This window comes from Plectropomus leopardus, chromosome 2 (assembly GCF_026936395.1).
Source record: "Plectropomus leopardus strain MGB_pleo_1.0 chromosome 2, ASM2693639v1, whole genome shotgun sequence".
NCBI lineage: Eukaryota > Metazoa > Chordata > Actinopteri > Perciformes > Serranidae > Plectropomus > Plectropomus leopardus.
Window position 1 is genome coordinate 40,144,024 of NC_142177.1, and position 16,385 is coordinate 40,160,408.

A 16,385-nucleotide genomic window follows, 5' to 3' on the forward strand; every position below is an offset into this window, starting at 1 on the left:
ATGGTGATGGATGTTCAAAACATTAGCAGCTTTATTTCTATTGCAGCCACCGCACTAGCCGACATTATCTCCAATCCAAGGCCACGTAGGCGTGTTATGGAGCCATAATGGAAAGATGAGCCCTTTATACGTGGGAGCGGCCACATATGAGGGATTTCTGGGAGCTGATAGTCCACGATTTCACAGAGGAATTGTGGATTTAAAACTAACAGCTCTTGTAGCGCCTGCTGCATCGTGAGGGAGCCAGTTCCTACTGACAACATACCCTTACCAACACACACACTGTTAGTACAGGACCAGCACAATGGTGAAGTAGACTTGACTTGCTTTACACCTACGATGAGTCATAAAGTTTTTAAATAAATGTGGAAAAAAACACCCTGAAGTTTTAAGTCAGTACAGATTGTTGGACTTGAAATACTTCTGTTGTTGTCATTCCTAAAAGTAAGACCAACCAACAGACCAGAAGTTAGAAACAAAGTCCACTTTCTGCAATGTTTAAAACTAATTCTTAGAGGGAAAAATGCACACACACACACACACACACACTCACACACACTCACACTCACACACACACACACACACACACACACACACACACACACACACACACTCACACACACTCACACTCACATTCACATGCCAAAAGATGTCAGAGGCAGCCTGTTTAATGTAGATGTGAGCAGAGTGGGAGGACAGAAGGGAGGGAGTGGGAAGACGAGACAGATGATGAAAAGTTTTTCTTTGGCGGCTCAAACGGTGATAAGCAGTAATTTCAGTGTGTTTGTTGGCTCACGAAGGCTGGAAACCAGGCTGGTGAATTTATCAGCTGGTTTTATGAGCTCTGCAGCTGGTGAGATGTAGTTACCATGGCATAGACTCTGTGTGTGTGTGTGTGTGTGTGTGTGTGTGTGTGTGTGTGTGTGTGTGTGTGAGAGAGAGAGAGTGTGTGTGTGTGTGTGTGTGTGTGTGTGTGTGTGTGTGTGTGTGTGTGTGTGTGTGTGTGTGTGTGTGTGAGAGAGAGAGAGAGAGAGTGTGTGAGTGTGTGTGTATCTGGTTCATTGTGTTTCTGCTTGTAATTTTTCAGTGGCCACAAAAAAATGTTTGCACTGAACGTTACATTTGCACATTATTATGAAGTGGATACGATGAAACTTCATGTTTTAAAAGTGCTTTAGTTAACATGTGCTTAGGTTTAGGCACAAAACCACTTGGCTGTGGTTTGGGAAATAAAGTATATTTTGGCTTAAAATGTCCAGTTTGGGGGCACAATTGCAGCAAGAAAAGCAGTGAAAAAACGGGAAACTGCTAAAACAATTGCTTTTAATGCCTTAAATCCACAAAAACAATTCTGATTCACTGAATTACAACTGTGTTTTGTTTTGAAAGTGGTCTGCAGCTATAAAACTTTTTATGTGATGCATATCAAACATGGAAACGTGGCCTTTCATGGTGTGCAGAATAGTGAGATGCCAACATTTTCTTCTTGCAATTTGACTGACATTTCCCAGGAATGTCGCTATAGATGCCAAGTTAATAACACCTATAAAACCTCATTCAGTGATAGATACTAACTTTTGTTTGTTTTTTATTAAGACATTTATTTATATACAAATCTTCAAGATTATTGTTGTATCAGTTTCCTCCTGAACAGGGATGCACTGAAGTTTATCTGAACTCACAGAGGAGAGTTTTTAATGCATCAACTGATTTAAGAGTTTGGTTTTGAGCCAAGTTTTTTAGGACTGTGTGTGTGTGTGTGTGTGTGTGTGTGTGTGTGTGTGTGTGTGTGTGTGTGTGTGTGTCTGTCTGTGTGTGTGTCTGTGTCTGTGTCTGTGTCTGTGTGTTGGGGACAAAGGCTTCTCAGTATGCAGTATGTAGCCAAATTCCCCCAAACACCCCTTTCCTGTCTCCCTCACAGGTCGCTCACCGCACAACAATCTGTACTACCATCCTGCTGCTACTGAGCACGTGCAACACACACACACACACACACACACACACACACACACCTCGGCTCCCCCTCAGTGTGGGTCACAGACCAACATATGTTCTATAAATATCCACAAAGAGAATCATTGAGCTGCGATATTTTCTTGTTAAACATTTCATTGACTGCTCGTGGTGAAGGCCGCTGCTTGTGGTGACTGTGGGTCCGTTAACAGTGTGTTTCTTACTCAGCTGTTAAATTTAGAAGTGGAGATCCTATTTCCTTCAATTAACACTTTAAACAAATTAAAACAGCGTCTGCTCTCTCGCCACCTCTGGGAATACGCTTTATTCAGCCTCACACTTTTAATAAGAACCAGCGTTCCTGTGGAACCTTAAAAATGTTCAGACATAACAAATATGATTTTATGAACTGTATTTTTCTGATTTTTTTCATTGCAAAATCTCAACAACAACATAAAAATCAGTATCTGTTTAGGTTTTTTTTTTTTCAAATTAATTTACTGAATCCTTACTCTTAAACTCGTCATGATGGGAATCTCACATGCATAGTGAGAAACACAAAATTGCCAATGAACCCCAGATATTTCCCAGTTTTAACCAGATTAAATTCATCATGTTTTATGTTACATTAACATTTTGGCAAAATTGTCCTTAAGAGAATAAAAAGTCTGCACAGTAGACTGTGCTTCCATAAATATTAAATTAAATTAGCACTGACATCTAATTTATTAACATCTGGATGTGCGTGCATTTAAAAATTTACAAAATTGTCCTTTTCTGTAATTAAAATACGCTGTTTTAATGTGGGGTTTTTTTGTTGTATTTCTAAAATTTAGTTACTAAAAAAAAACATCGTCAGTCCCAACTCGTCAAATATTGATGCTTTGCCAGTGGCTGTAACATCAAACATTTAGGGACAGAGTATCAAATGACACTCATCACATGCATCTTCTCTTTTCAAAATAAACTTCAGTTTTCACAGAAAAAAAGTTTCTGCTCGTGACATTACATGCAGCGTTTTTCAAAATAAACTTAAAACGTTGATTTCCTTAGGTTCAGGTAACAAAATGACATGGTTAGGTTTAAAAAAAAATTTAAAAAACCATCATGGTTTGGTCTAAATTTAGTACTTTTGTAGTAACGTCATATAACGTTATTAAAGTAACTTGACTGACTTTTGGTGTCACACGAGACACAAACAGACGTCTCCTGGGTGAAAGTTCTCGTACCACCACTTTAGGGTGCCTCTGTTAGGCCGCTGACTCGGCATTAGTATTTGATGACTTGGCATTAAAAAAGTCTTAAAAAGTATTAAATCAAATTTGCCTTAAGTTGCAGGAACTCTGTGAACTGTGATGCACATTTTATTCATAGAAAATTAAAAAAATGTTTTTGTGCAACTACTGCGTGAAATTACAGGACGATTAGATGAACACTGATGTTTAATCTGGAAGAAAATGTTCTTTAAATATGAAATCAAAGAAGAAAAGCAGGTAACAGCACACCAGGGAGCAGTTTGATGCCACTTACAGGAGCAGAGTGTTAAACAAGCGTACAGTTTACGGAGCTGGTTGTTAAAACAGAGTCAAAGAGCAGCGGTTGTTGACGTTGGCATGAATGTGATATTACTGCGACAAATGAAACACTGGCTGTTTCTTAAAAGGTCTTTTCAAGTGCAGGCAGTAAAAATAAACCATTAAATTTCCTCCAGTCTGATTTTTGTTGCAGAGATTCAGGGAAAAAAAATCTGCTTTATTGTAACTTTCCAGCTGCTGTACGATCATCAGCTGCCATGAAGCTGAAAATGTAAAAACAAAGTATAACTCTCACAGTGGAATCACTGGAAAAGTCTTTGTATGTTTTTCTTAAAAACATATTAAGCTAGTCTTCACCTAGGTCACTGATAGGAACGCAAAATAAATTGTATGGCAGCAGATTTAACCCTTTTCATCAGCACACACTCCAAACTGCAGTGACACACACCTGATTAAAAATCAGCAAAATTTCCCTTAAAAAAAAAAAAAGAATTACAGTTAAAAAGTATTTAAAGTATCAACGGTAGAAGTACCTGTTAGGCAGAACGGACTCTTTTTATAGTGTTAAGTTTCATAACTGATGAATTAAAGTGAGATCAGTACTTTAGCTGCAGCTGATGGATGCACATTTTAATTTAATTACATTATATAATGTTAAATAGTTTAGTCTATAACCATGCATTTAGAAATTTGTCACAAATTTTATGCAAAATTGTTTGTACTTTTGGTGTGAGTATATTTTAAATTTGCACCTCCACTTTAACCTTTTTACACTTCTGGAGTTGCTTACATTTTTCCTGCGTTATTGATAATTTATTTTATTTTATTTCATTTTATGTATATATGCACTCTGTATATTTGGACTATTTCCTAGTTTGTAACAATTTCCCTCGGGATAAATAAAGTTGTATCTTATCTTTAAAAGTTGCAGAAATTTAAAAAATCAAGTAAAGTACAAGTACTTCAAATTGGTATGTAAGGACATTGTTTAGTAAATGTACATAGTTGCTTTCCAAAAGATGGAATAAAATTATGGGTCCATATTTAGGACATTTTAACGACATCTGTCTGTCTCCATCAGCCTGAGACTACAGAAGTTTAACACTGTAGGCTTCAGTCCTCCTTTAGTTCTCTAGTGTTGCTCTGAACAAAACACAGAAAGTCGCTTCTTAATAAAAGTAAAAAAGCAAAGAGGAAATTCTTTCGGCAGAGTAAACGTCAGCATCACGTGACGCTGAACACCGTCAGTCCTGAGTGTCCTGTTACTGCTGCCCCCTACGGAGCACAAGGTGTTAATGCATTCTGCAGACTTCCTGTGTTTGGGCCCCTGATGTCCACTCAGACCACAGTCAGTGACCCGACTCCGACATCACTCTGCGGCTTCTGCAGAACGCATTACAGAGCACAGGAAGTAAACTGTGTTAGGTGAGAGGTAACAGTTCATCAGCTTAAACACGAGTTAGAGGAGCTGCAACTCAGGATCAGTTTGATTATCGATTCTTCTGCTAAAAATCAGCTCATTTATGCATTTATAAAATATGCCACAAAACAGTAATAAAAGCCTGTTATGATATATAGAATTCAGATAATCAGATATCAGTTCAAATCCTAAAGATGTTCAGTTTAGTATCCCACATTTTTTTACAGGAATTTTCTTTTTTTTTTTTTGATGCAAAAATAATCAATAATTATCAAAGCTGGCAACACATTGTCATCCCAAGTTGTCCAATATCGCAGCTTGGTCAGTGGACTTTCACGTCTACATCTGACGTGCCGGGTATCGTCCTGCTTCTGTTGTTAACGTTCAGAGACGGCGTGTCTGTTTACGTCTGTTAAATGCTTTGTGTCTTTTGAAAATACACTTCCATTGTTAGATGCATACAGTCTTTTTCAAAATAAGCTTGTGTCAGTGAAGCAGCTTGTATTTATGTTTATTTCCTTGTGCAACAAAAGCACAAGTTTAGAAAGAAACATCGTGGTTTAGTTCAACATTCATACATGGAAGCAAACAGCGGGGGACTTCAGCTCCTGTTATTGAGTGTAGGGTACAGGATATTGTTACTGACAACATCTAAAACTGCGAAAGGTGCCTTTGTCCGTCGGTGTGTTTTTAATGATTTGGAAATGAGAACGTGCTGCATGTTCAGCGAGCTAAAAACTTTCTGAGAATGGTACAACGCAACCAACGCAATGTTTTAGTAATGTTTTCAGCAGCCAAGTTTCCTTTTAGTTCCCAGAACGTTCCTCTTAAATTTAGGGTAACATTTATAAACATCAAAAAATGTTTAAAAAAGAAAAATTGTTTTTTTTGTTGTTAACATTTCACATTACAATTACATTTTCATAAAAAATGTTCTGTAATCTCAGGCTGCAATAACATTTTCGTTATTAACGTTCCTCTTTTGTTCTCATGAAACATTGTGGAAACATTTTATTAAAAAAAACATTCTATGATCTGTCTCCTCTCAATATCACCTTAACAGTTACACTTAAAACGTTTTAACCTGACAGGAGCATTATTGGGGGAAAAAAAACTTTATTTGAACATTAGATTAAAATGTTTTATTGCATTTTGTGAGTAATGTTTGTTAGTATTGTGGAAATGTTCCCTGCTAGCTGGGATTTGCAGAATAATTTTGTCAATAACCAAGTAGATTCAATTGTTTCAGCCTTAGAGGAGCGTCCCTCTGCTGCATGCATATTTGTCCTGTTTACATAAATTAAATTGTGGTTTCAGGTTCAATCATCTGGTCACTATTTTTAAATAACAGTAACTGTGGAAACCATTATTTAATTCGGTCTAAACCAGACCATTTGTCTCCTGTCACAAATGTAGAGACGTCCTTAAATAAAGAGTAGATCGAAATAAAAACCTCATCTGTTATCTGCATTTAAACTCCAAACTGAAAATGTTTTTCCTCTGACTTTCCCACAATTAAACCCCATTTTGCAAAAATCCATATGCTCTTAAAAGATTGATCACGTTAATGATAAATTTGAAAGTTTGTGTCCTTGTGTGCACGCTGAGCAGAGGCACAGAAACGACATATTTCAGTCAAAATGACTGTTTTTCAGTTTGCTTTGGATCGATCTTTTTTTTAAGTTTCTCCATCGCTGCTCGGCTGAGTTTGACTGATGCGACTTCAAACTGTTCCTCTGGCGTCTCGTGTAGTTCTGAACAAAACAAATCTGTTTGACAGAATTTCTGAATACGCAGTAATGACACGACTGGTCACAGTTGGCAGTAAAGAAGTCAAACTTTAGCGTGTTTCAGTGTTGTATTTATGGAGTGATCTCCCTGACTGATATTTGTTGTTTCTCTCCGTTGTGACTGATAGGAATCACAGGCGTCCTGTCGAGTCCTGCTGTTTGTTTTCAGCAGAGTGTAATGCTTTTAGCAGCCTCTGACCGTAGAGACGCTGCAGGACACGTCAGCCTGAGAGATAACGGCAGCTGAAGGTAAACATGTTTTGTTTCCCCGAGGCCACAAACTTATCAGCACTGTAGTCTTTAAAATAAATGATTAAGTTAAATTATATTACTGATGGTGTTTTCTGTTTTAAAATGATTCTCTTTCTTCTTTCTCATAGTTAAACAAGCAGATTGATCCACTCTCATATTAGTCTGTTCTATAGGAGGCCGACACCAACAGCCGGCTGGTTTATCATAAAGAATGAAAACAGGAATTAAAGTTTTTCCTAAAGGTAACAAAATCCATCAACCAGCAGCTCTAAAGTGCGTTTGCCATTTTATGTGTGTTTATGCGCAGGACTATAGACCGAATCACTTGCACTAACAACAACAGTTACTTCTGGGCAAAAAACTAGCAATTGGTTTCAGTTGCAGAGATATCGAGGCAATATCTCACGACAGGGAGTGCTGTTATACTGAATATCATCACGGCTGCGGTTCAGTCGTAGCCACGAGGCTGCAGCTGGTTCTACAATATATATATTTACAGTAAAGGTGATAACAGGTTATGTTTTGTGTGATTATTCAATGATTTATTTGGCTCTGTCAACACAAATAGGTCGGGGGCAGACTTCTGCCAAGCAACAAATAAACTTTCCTGCACACTAGCTTGAACAGAAGGTGCTCAGTAGCCTGACAAGTAGGTGCCTGCTGCGCAAGAAAACAATAGCTTCGAAGGCAAAAAAAAAGAGGCATGTGTACACGCCCTTAAAGCGGAGAAAAAATGCTTCTTCCTTTCTGTCTCCGTGTAAACTGGCAATGCACAGATCTTGTGAGAACGGGGATGGTGAAACTTCCCAAATCTCTTTCCAATTTTCTGCTGGCCTGGCAGGCTGCGTTATGAGTTTTATGCTGTTGATATTTTTTGCATTTGTACTGTCTGCAATTTTTCTCCACACAAGTTTCAGTTATAAAAAAGAAAATCCAATAGGAACGAAAACACAAAAATAACATGGTTCAATTTTAGACTGATTGGATAAAAAAATGTTGCAGAAAAAGCAGCTCGTCTCTGTGATGTTTGCCAAAGAGAAAAGGTGTGTGTGAGAAACCTGCAGCCATACAACAGGTGATTATCTGCTTATCCACACAGACTGAGAGATACAGTAATGTACACACACACACACGCACACACACATACACGGCGGTCAGATAACAGGTGTGGGATGGAGGGCAAACATGAATACGTGCACACACACACACACACACACTCACACACACACACACACACACACACACACACACACACACTTAAATATGTTTTCCAGTAAAGCCTCTGTTACTGTAGATGGAGTGTATCGCAGACCGGACTGTGTGTGTTTGACATGTTGTAACTGAGCTGACCTGCTGTGACGTGAATCTGTGAACTAACTGTGTGTCGATACAGAGCATCTGGATGAACGAAAACTGAACCTGCAGCTCAGAAAACCACAACGAGAACAAGAGGGTCGTCACCAGCAGCTTGACTTCAGGTCAGAAACAGTTTTTATTATTTGTTGTTATTTATTTTGTTGCTGTTGTCATACTGACAGTACAAGAGAACATTAATGAACTTTTCATGTTTTTACTTCGTGTTCAAGTTCTCGTGGTCTGTTTTTGGGGTCTGTTAGACATTTAAATCCACGATGCATCATCTCCAGTGAGACAGATTTGTTTAGTTTACGCAGGATGAGTTTACACAGATATCAACATTTCAGCGGACCATCAAGCTGTAACACAAAGCCAACGTGACGTTCAGTGGACAGCTGCATGAACTGAATTATCCAGCTCTCAGCCCTGCTGATGGACACTGAAGTCATTGTTTTAGTCCTCCATAACGATATCTGCCAAGCTTGCTTTTTGTTTGTCCACATCGCTCAGGAATTGTTGTGCAGCTCCGTCACACACAAAGATCTCCAACAGTAAACGGTTCTCTTAAAAACAGCAGTGACGATGGACCAGAGGAACGCCCCCTCCTAATGTCAGCACAGACCGCCATGGACGAGTTAGACATCAGGGAAGATGGCAGGAAAGGTGAGTAGGAGATGAGTTTGACATCTTATCGATATCAGAGTTACTTGTAAACAATGTGACATCAATCAACAACAAACAAATTCTGAAAAATGAAACAAAACATCTGAGCCTGACAGGGAGGAATCATTAAGTCTGCAACAACTGTTAAACATTTTGACCTGATGATGGCGCAAAAAAAAAAGAAAAGGTCAGAGGATATGAGTCTTTCTCTGTCTACACAAAGAAGTTTTAATCTGCTCACAAACACAACTATAAACCAAATTTTAAATGATCTTTCCGTGTAAAACTACACTGTGATAATATCTTATACTCTTCTCTCACATTCTATCAATCATTCGACTCCTGAACCCTGATAACCATCACACGACCTCCTGTCGGGGTCGTGACCCTGAGGTTGAGAAACGGTGACAGGTGACAGATATTTGACCCCTTTTTTGAGATCCTAACTGCTCCTCACTGTGTCAGAGGCGACTGAACACCCTGCAGGAGGTGCTTATTTTTGATGTGGGGCTTTATGAGATACAGTCGTCGTATTAAATACAGTCGCTGGCGATCGGCACGCTCCCGGTTTGTAGAAACAGACGGGTGCAAAGCGTGAATGAAAATCCAAAACTTGCGTGACAGACTTCAAAAATGTAAAAAAGAAAACATACTTTCTATATTAAGAAAGTATGCATGTCTATTTTCTTTCAGTATATCTCCTAAAATCCTAAACATTGAACCTCTGAGAGGTCACAAGAAACTGCTGTAGACCAAAACCTCAAACAGGAGAAACATTGTTTTTTTATCTTCATTTATGTTTTTTTTTGTCTCCTCCTGTGACACATCTGACATGTGAAATCAGATGTTCAGAGTTACTGTAGACTAGAGACGACCCTCTCCTCCCTTCTCTAACCCCCCCCCCCAAAAAAAAACTAATATTAAAGCAGCAGGTGGCAGACGGAGTGAAAGCAGAGGAAAGTGGGTCACATAGTTTGAGTTACATATTCAGTGTTCAGAAGTTCGTCTGATAATTTGACTGACAGCCCAAATTCACACTGAGATGAAACATATCGAACAGCAGCTCTGCAGGTCAGACGTTAGAGAGACAGACAGGTACAGACCACATGTTCAGACAGACTGAGACAACAGACAGGCAGAGAGACGGAGGAAAGGTCAAAGACAGACAGGTTGGATGTGTACAGTGAAACAGACAGACAGGTTGGATGTGTGCAGTGAAACAGACAGACAGGTTGGATGTGTACAGTGAGACAGGCAAAAAGGGTTGATGTGTGCAGTAAGACAGATAGAGAAAGGTGAATGTGTGCAGTGAGACAGTTTGGTTATGTGCAATGGTTTTGTACAGTCAGAGGTGGATGTGTGTCCTGAGACAGACAGTGAGAAAGAAACACAGACAGGTTGGATGTATGCAGTGAGACAGAAAGACAGACAGGTTGGATGTGTGCGATGAGACAGAAAGACAGACAAGTTGGATGTGTCCAGTGAGACAGAAAGACAGATAAGTTGGATGTGTCCAGTGAGACGGAAAGACAGACAAGTTGGATGTGTCCAGTGAGACAGAAAGACAGATAAGTTGGATGTGTGCAACAAGACAGTGTGTGTGTGCAATGAGACAGACAGACAGGTTGGATGTATTCAGTGAGAAAGAAAGACAGACAGGTTGGATGTGTGCAGTGAGACAGAGAGACAGACAAGTTGGATGTGTACAACAAGACAGTGTGTGCGTGTGTGTGTGTGTGTGCAATAAGACAGTGTGTGTGTGCAATGAGACAGACAGACATGTAGTGGTTGGTGCAGACAGACAGGTGGTGTATTAGCAGACAGACAGGTTGTGGCTGGTGCAGACATACAGGTAGTGGCTGGTGCAGACAGACAGGTAGTGTGTGTGCAGACAGACAGGTAGTGGCTGGTGCAGACAGACAGGTAGTGTGTGTGCAGACAGACAGGTAGTGGCTGGTGCAGACAGACAGCTAGTGGCTGGTGCAGACAGACAGGTAGTGTGTGTGCAGACAGACAGGTAGTGGCCAATGCAGACAGACAGGTAGTGTGTGTGCAGACAGACAGGTAGTGGCCAATGCAGACAGACAGGTAGTGTGTGTGCAGACAGACAGATAGTGGCCGGTGCAGACAGATAGGTAGTGGCTGGTGCAGACAGACAGGTAGTGTGTGTGCAGACAGACAGGTAGTGGCCGGTGCAGACAGACAGGTAGTGTGTGTGCAGACAGACAGGTAGTGGCTGGTGCAGACAGACAGGTAGTGGCTGGTGCAGACAGACAGGTAGTGTGTGCAGACAGACAGGTAGTGTGTGCAGACAGACAGGCAGTGGCCGGTGCAGACAGACAGGCAGTGGCCGGTGCAGACAGACAGGCAGTGGCCGGTGCAGACAGACAGTAGTGTGTGTGGTTTGATTGACAGCTGGAGTCTCACTGACGTGAGGACACAGCACTTCTTGTTAGCGGCGTCAGATTGGAACCAGATGTCGACTCTGCTACTGTTAGCAGTTTCTCTCTCTGCTGACTGTTTTACTGTCTGCCTGCCTGTCTCACTGTCTGTCTACCTACCTGTCTCAGTGCCTGTCTCACTCCCTGACTTCCTGTATGACTGACTGACTCTCTGGCTGCCTGATTATCTGTGTGACTGGAGGCCTGAAGCTGCGTTCACAAACACTCTGAGTGTAGATCAAACTGACAGTGAGTCTTCAGACGTCTAAATTAATTTGTTGCACAGAGCTGTCCAGCTCTTCTCTTCACTAAGTAACACTAATTTAACATAAGTTCTGGATGAATTCACTAAATTGTCACTATTCTTACAGAAAGTATGGCTGAACGACTGGTCGTGTCACTCAACATTTTACTGTGAAAACTGATTGAAGAGTGAAACCAAGCGGCAACCTTCAGGGCTGAAAAATGAAGCACGGAAGTGCCCAAAACTGCAGTTCCTCTCATGCTGCCTTCATGCGCTCCTCCGAAATATCACATTTACAAATTACAAGCACATAAACGGCCTTCCAAAGTTGTAATTATGAGTGGGCAATTGGGAAATTTTGATAATAACTGAGTTTTGACGTTTCAGGGCAGAAAAAGTGGAAAGCATGGAGACAGTGTCAACAATGCACAGTAAAAAATGATATAGTTAGTTATTTTCTTCATAGTAGCTATCATTTACTTTTAGTAGCTGGAGATTTTAGTATCTGCATATATTAGCTGCAGCAAGCAAACTTCTAGCTATAAAGCAGGCGGGAGAGTACACTAACACTGATAACATTATTTTATTACAAGAGTTGCCGACTTGACGTCATAATTGCAAAAGTCAATGTCTGTTCAATGGTAAGAAACTTTTACATGAATTCACATATTAAATATCAATTTTCAATCACATGTAAAGTGTAATATGGTATTCATGATAACTGCTGTCTATGTAGAGTGACTTAGATTAAATATGGATACATAAAAATATTCTATACAGTATAATATGTAAAATACATTTAATAAATAAATGATGTATGGAACAGAAAACAAAGTGGAAACAGCTATCAATCTCTTGTTTAAATGCTCTTAGCATTAAAATGCAACCCTTCCAAAAAGGAAGTCGGAAGAACGACTTCCCAACTCGAAAACTACGACCTTCTGACATCACATGAACGCAGCATTATTTCCACTTGAGGCTGGCGCCAAAACAAAGTCGGTCTCTGTAGACCTCCATGTTTAAATGTCCAACTTTTACAGCAGAAATAAACACGTTTACAGCCTGGTACTTTTGGTCTCTGTGGCTAGTTTCAACATTCATGATAACTGTACGGCAGGTCATTTTTTATATCTCTCACATGTGTACGATGGGACGATTGAAGTCATTTCTTTATGCTGCATTTGAATTTTTATACAGAACCAAACGATGGCAGCATCATGTAGTTTTGAGGAGACAAAAGAGGTGTGTGGCCTTACATTTAACACAACAGCGTTTGCCCGTAGCGTGACATATGACATACATGTCGGCAGCGCTTTCTTAACAATAACAAAGGCATAACTTATCAATAAAGATCATTAACTGTCCCTGCTCTATGGCGGCTGATCTCGCCCTCTGCGTGGGTTCACGCTGGATGTGGAGCGGCCGCAAAGTGCACAGATTTTCTATAGACGGTTTGACTGCTCAGCACAGGCGCTGAAAGCACGCAGTCAGCGCCTGTGCTGAGCAGTCAAACCGTTCACACCGAACACGCCACAGCCGTGAGCTCCGCAGCAGGCTGACGATCTGCAGCCATAGTTTTAGTGTCTGGTTATTTTTAACTGCGAGCTGCAAACGAATCTGGCAGAAAATACCCTAATACTCTACTAGAAAGGATACATTGGATATTGCATGAATGATTTGATCATGATAAATGATAAAATATGCATCCAGTGATTTCATAATGCTTGTAAGCTCTGTCTAAACAGAGGAGGAGCAAAAAGCAGACACACACAGTCAGACACAGAGGCAAGCAGAGACAGGGCTCTCTGTGTGATTAGAAAGGAGCTGAGAAGGAGAATCGCTGCGGAACAGGGTACAAATATCACGGCTTCAAAACCTCACACCTGACCCGTCCATGATCCCGTCCTGCCGGCTGTCCCTTTCACACAGACCTCAGCGTGGCACTTTTACTACCTCTGTTGTTGACTCAAAGGCGAGACAACTCTGTTCCAAACGTTTTTCACCGTTTAAGCTTCAACTTAATGTCTTCTAATCATCTCATCCGATTTGGTCCTTTTCTTCTTCTGCAGTGATTTAATAGTTGAAATTGAAACCAATTGTTAATCTTCACTAACCAGCTTTGCAGTTTGGTTTTGTCAGTTTTCTAGAAATTGGTTTAAAACTTGTGCTTCAGTTCAGAGTGATGGCAGAGTGGCTTTTAGCCTGTTTTTTTATTTATTTATTTATTCATTTTAGTGGAACTATCTAACTTGTATTGGACAGATCTAAGAGTAAAATGAAGACTGAACACCACAAACCAAATATCTTAAATATGTCAAACCTGGTCTGCACTCACTTGATGTCTAACTCCCCTCAATCTGTCTGTCCATCAGCCTGTCTCTCTGCTGTCTGATCTGTCCTCCTGCATGAATGCTGGCTTTCTAAGCGTCTGCACAGAGCATCACCTCCAGGCAACCAGTGTGAACCCACAGCATTACTCTCACTCACTCACTCACTCACTCACTCACTCACTGACAAGCTCACTCGCTCACTCCACTTTTTGGTATTAGTATTTGAGGACTAAAACATGACAGGACATTTTTCTTGTTTCTAGATTCATTATTTCAAACATTAGGCACCAAAACTGCACAGAAATGTTCAGAAATTAGCAAAATCTTTTAGCTTTCCAAATCCATACTAAAACCAATCACAGCAATAAAATGTATTAACAACATTTCAGATATTAGTTAATATTGTACCTCTTTATCAAATATGTATTTATAACACACTGGACTCTCCCCAACAAGAATTTAAAAGCTTTTATAAGTTGGATTTATATGTAAGAAGTAAGATGAATTTGCCTATTATTTCCTCTAATAAAGAGTTAATTGATTTGTCTGTAAAATGTCAGAGAGGAGAGAAAATGCTGGTCGCAGTCTCTGAGGCTATAAGGTGACGTGCAAATATCTTCTCATGTCGATCAGGAGTAAATAAAAATCCAAATTTGTTCAGTATCATGGTTTGAGACTGAGAAAAGAAACCAAAAAATATCTTATTGTAGAAGCTGGAATCAAGAATTTTAAACTATTTTTAGATGAAAATGACTCACATGATTAATGTTTAATAAAAATAATGCTGGTTTTCGTTTGGTGGACTGATGGTTTCAGTTCTGTTGGTGTGCTCTAATGATGAACCTCCTGATGCTGCAGAAATCTCCTCCTGCTTCTCTCTGAGTTAAAATGAAGTGTAAATGGAGCATAATTATCGCTGCTGTTCTTAAAAATAAAACTGTTTTTTTTTTAAACTGGCAGAAACATCTGCGACCCAGCCTGGATTCCCCCCGGCGGACTCCGCTCTGTTCTACCCCCCTGCTGTGTCCCCGGACCCGGTCAGTCCGCTGACTCACCTGGGGACGCTGCTGGCCGGACAGGACGCGCCGAGGAGCGGCGGATGGGACAGGTGAGACAGGAGAACCAGCGGCTCGACCTCCGAAACACAAAGTCCCGAAACACGCAGACGATGTCCCGGGTTCAGAGGGGGGGAGGTCACGGCTTGCTGCAGTTTATCCCAAACTTTGAGAAGCTTCACCGTCTCGTGAGGAATGAGCGCTCGGACGTGAAAATGCGTTCAGGGACGGTGGGATCGTTCCGCGTCTCCGCGAGCTCTCCTCGGTTTTACTCACTGCAGGAATGAGGAGGTGGAGGGAGGTGTGGAGGGATTAAAACGGCAGGAGGAGAAGCATTTTTGGGGGCAGAGACCCCTCCCCTCTGTCTTTAAAATCCGAACAACGGGGAGAGAGAAAGTTTGTGCAGGCAGCTTGGAGAGGTTTGGAGAGGTGAGGTGGCGCACGGAGCGCAGCGTGACGCACGCGGCATCACGGACGAGTCTCACTATGTTCAAGGTTAATTATCTAGATTAAAGCAGTTAAATATTTACTAATATTATTTAAAAACGTTGTAAAAATGTTCCTCTAATGACACACAGACCTTGTTTCCGTGAGAACAGCTGGATTTATTTTACAAACTTTAATGTTCTTTCACCCTACCATCTTAAAATGTATAAAAATCAGTATTATATTCATTGTAATTTCACTTGAATGACACCAGAAGCAGTTATATTTAAGATGTGTAATAGGGAGTATATTCAAATGTGTTTCCAAAGTTCATGTTATGTTAGTTTGTTGTATGATTTAAGATGAGATAAGACGTTACAGTGGCTCAAGAGTCAGAAGAGAGAGAAAAATGCAAAAAGGCATTTGAGAGACAAAAAAGATGAAATATTAGAAAAACATAAATTAGATAAAATAAAAAAAATAAAATGAAATTTATATACGAGGGCTATACTTGGGATGCCATTAAAGTCTGTAATTACCCTGTTAATTTTTTTTTTTAAATCACGTTTAATCAGAGGGATGGAGAGGTGTAGTGGGGCGAACTAAGCGAAGCGGTTTTTTTTTAAATTATATATTCCATTTCTGAAAATATATACACTAAATCCTAAACACCGGTCCTTCAGTATGATCTCGAGTGTCCTCATTTTATTCTGCACCGTCCAGACTTCACATCTCAATCACTGTGCACAGTCTTTATCAGAATGCTGTCTGTGCAGTGTGTGAGCAAAACGAAATTAAACGTATCAGACTTAAAAATTGTCAGCAGATTAAGGTGACGTTTACACAGCAACGCTTTTTGCATGAAACGCTTGACTTTTGTTGTGGTTTGGCCTTTCATTCACACGAAAACGCCGTTTTTG

At 40.3% G+C, this 16,385-nt stretch overlaps 2 protein-coding genes across 4 annotated transcripts in view; one reads left to right on the plus strand and one right to left on the minus strand.

Annotated features, from left to right (window-relative positions):
• The window catches only part of matn4 (matrilin 4), a 38,291-nt gene extending 22,946 nt beyond the window's left edge, over positions 1-15,345 (minus strand). For all 3 annotated transcript variants that reach the window (XR_015775101.1, XM_042510607.2, XM_042510600.2), the window contains exon 1: positions 15,040-15,345. The gene's annotated coding sequence lies outside the window, so the exon portion shown is untranslated. The remainder of the gene's footprint in view (positions 1-15,039) is intronic.
• Positions 7,066-16,385, plus strand: part of rbpjl (recombination signal binding protein for immunoglobulin kappa J region-like) — a 41,421-nt gene continuing 32,101 nt past the window's right edge. Inside the window, exons 1-4 of the mRNA XM_088070756.1 lie at positions 7,066-7,192; positions 8,344-8,428; positions 8,881-8,969; positions 14,945-15,092. Coding sequence (XP_087926882.1) covers positions 7,162-7,192; positions 8,344-8,428; positions 8,881-8,969; positions 14,945-15,092 — 353 coding nt within the window. The 5' untranslated portion in view covers positions 7,066-7,161. The remainder of the gene's footprint in view (positions 7,193-8,343; positions 8,429-8,880; positions 8,970-14,944; positions 15,093-16,385) is intronic.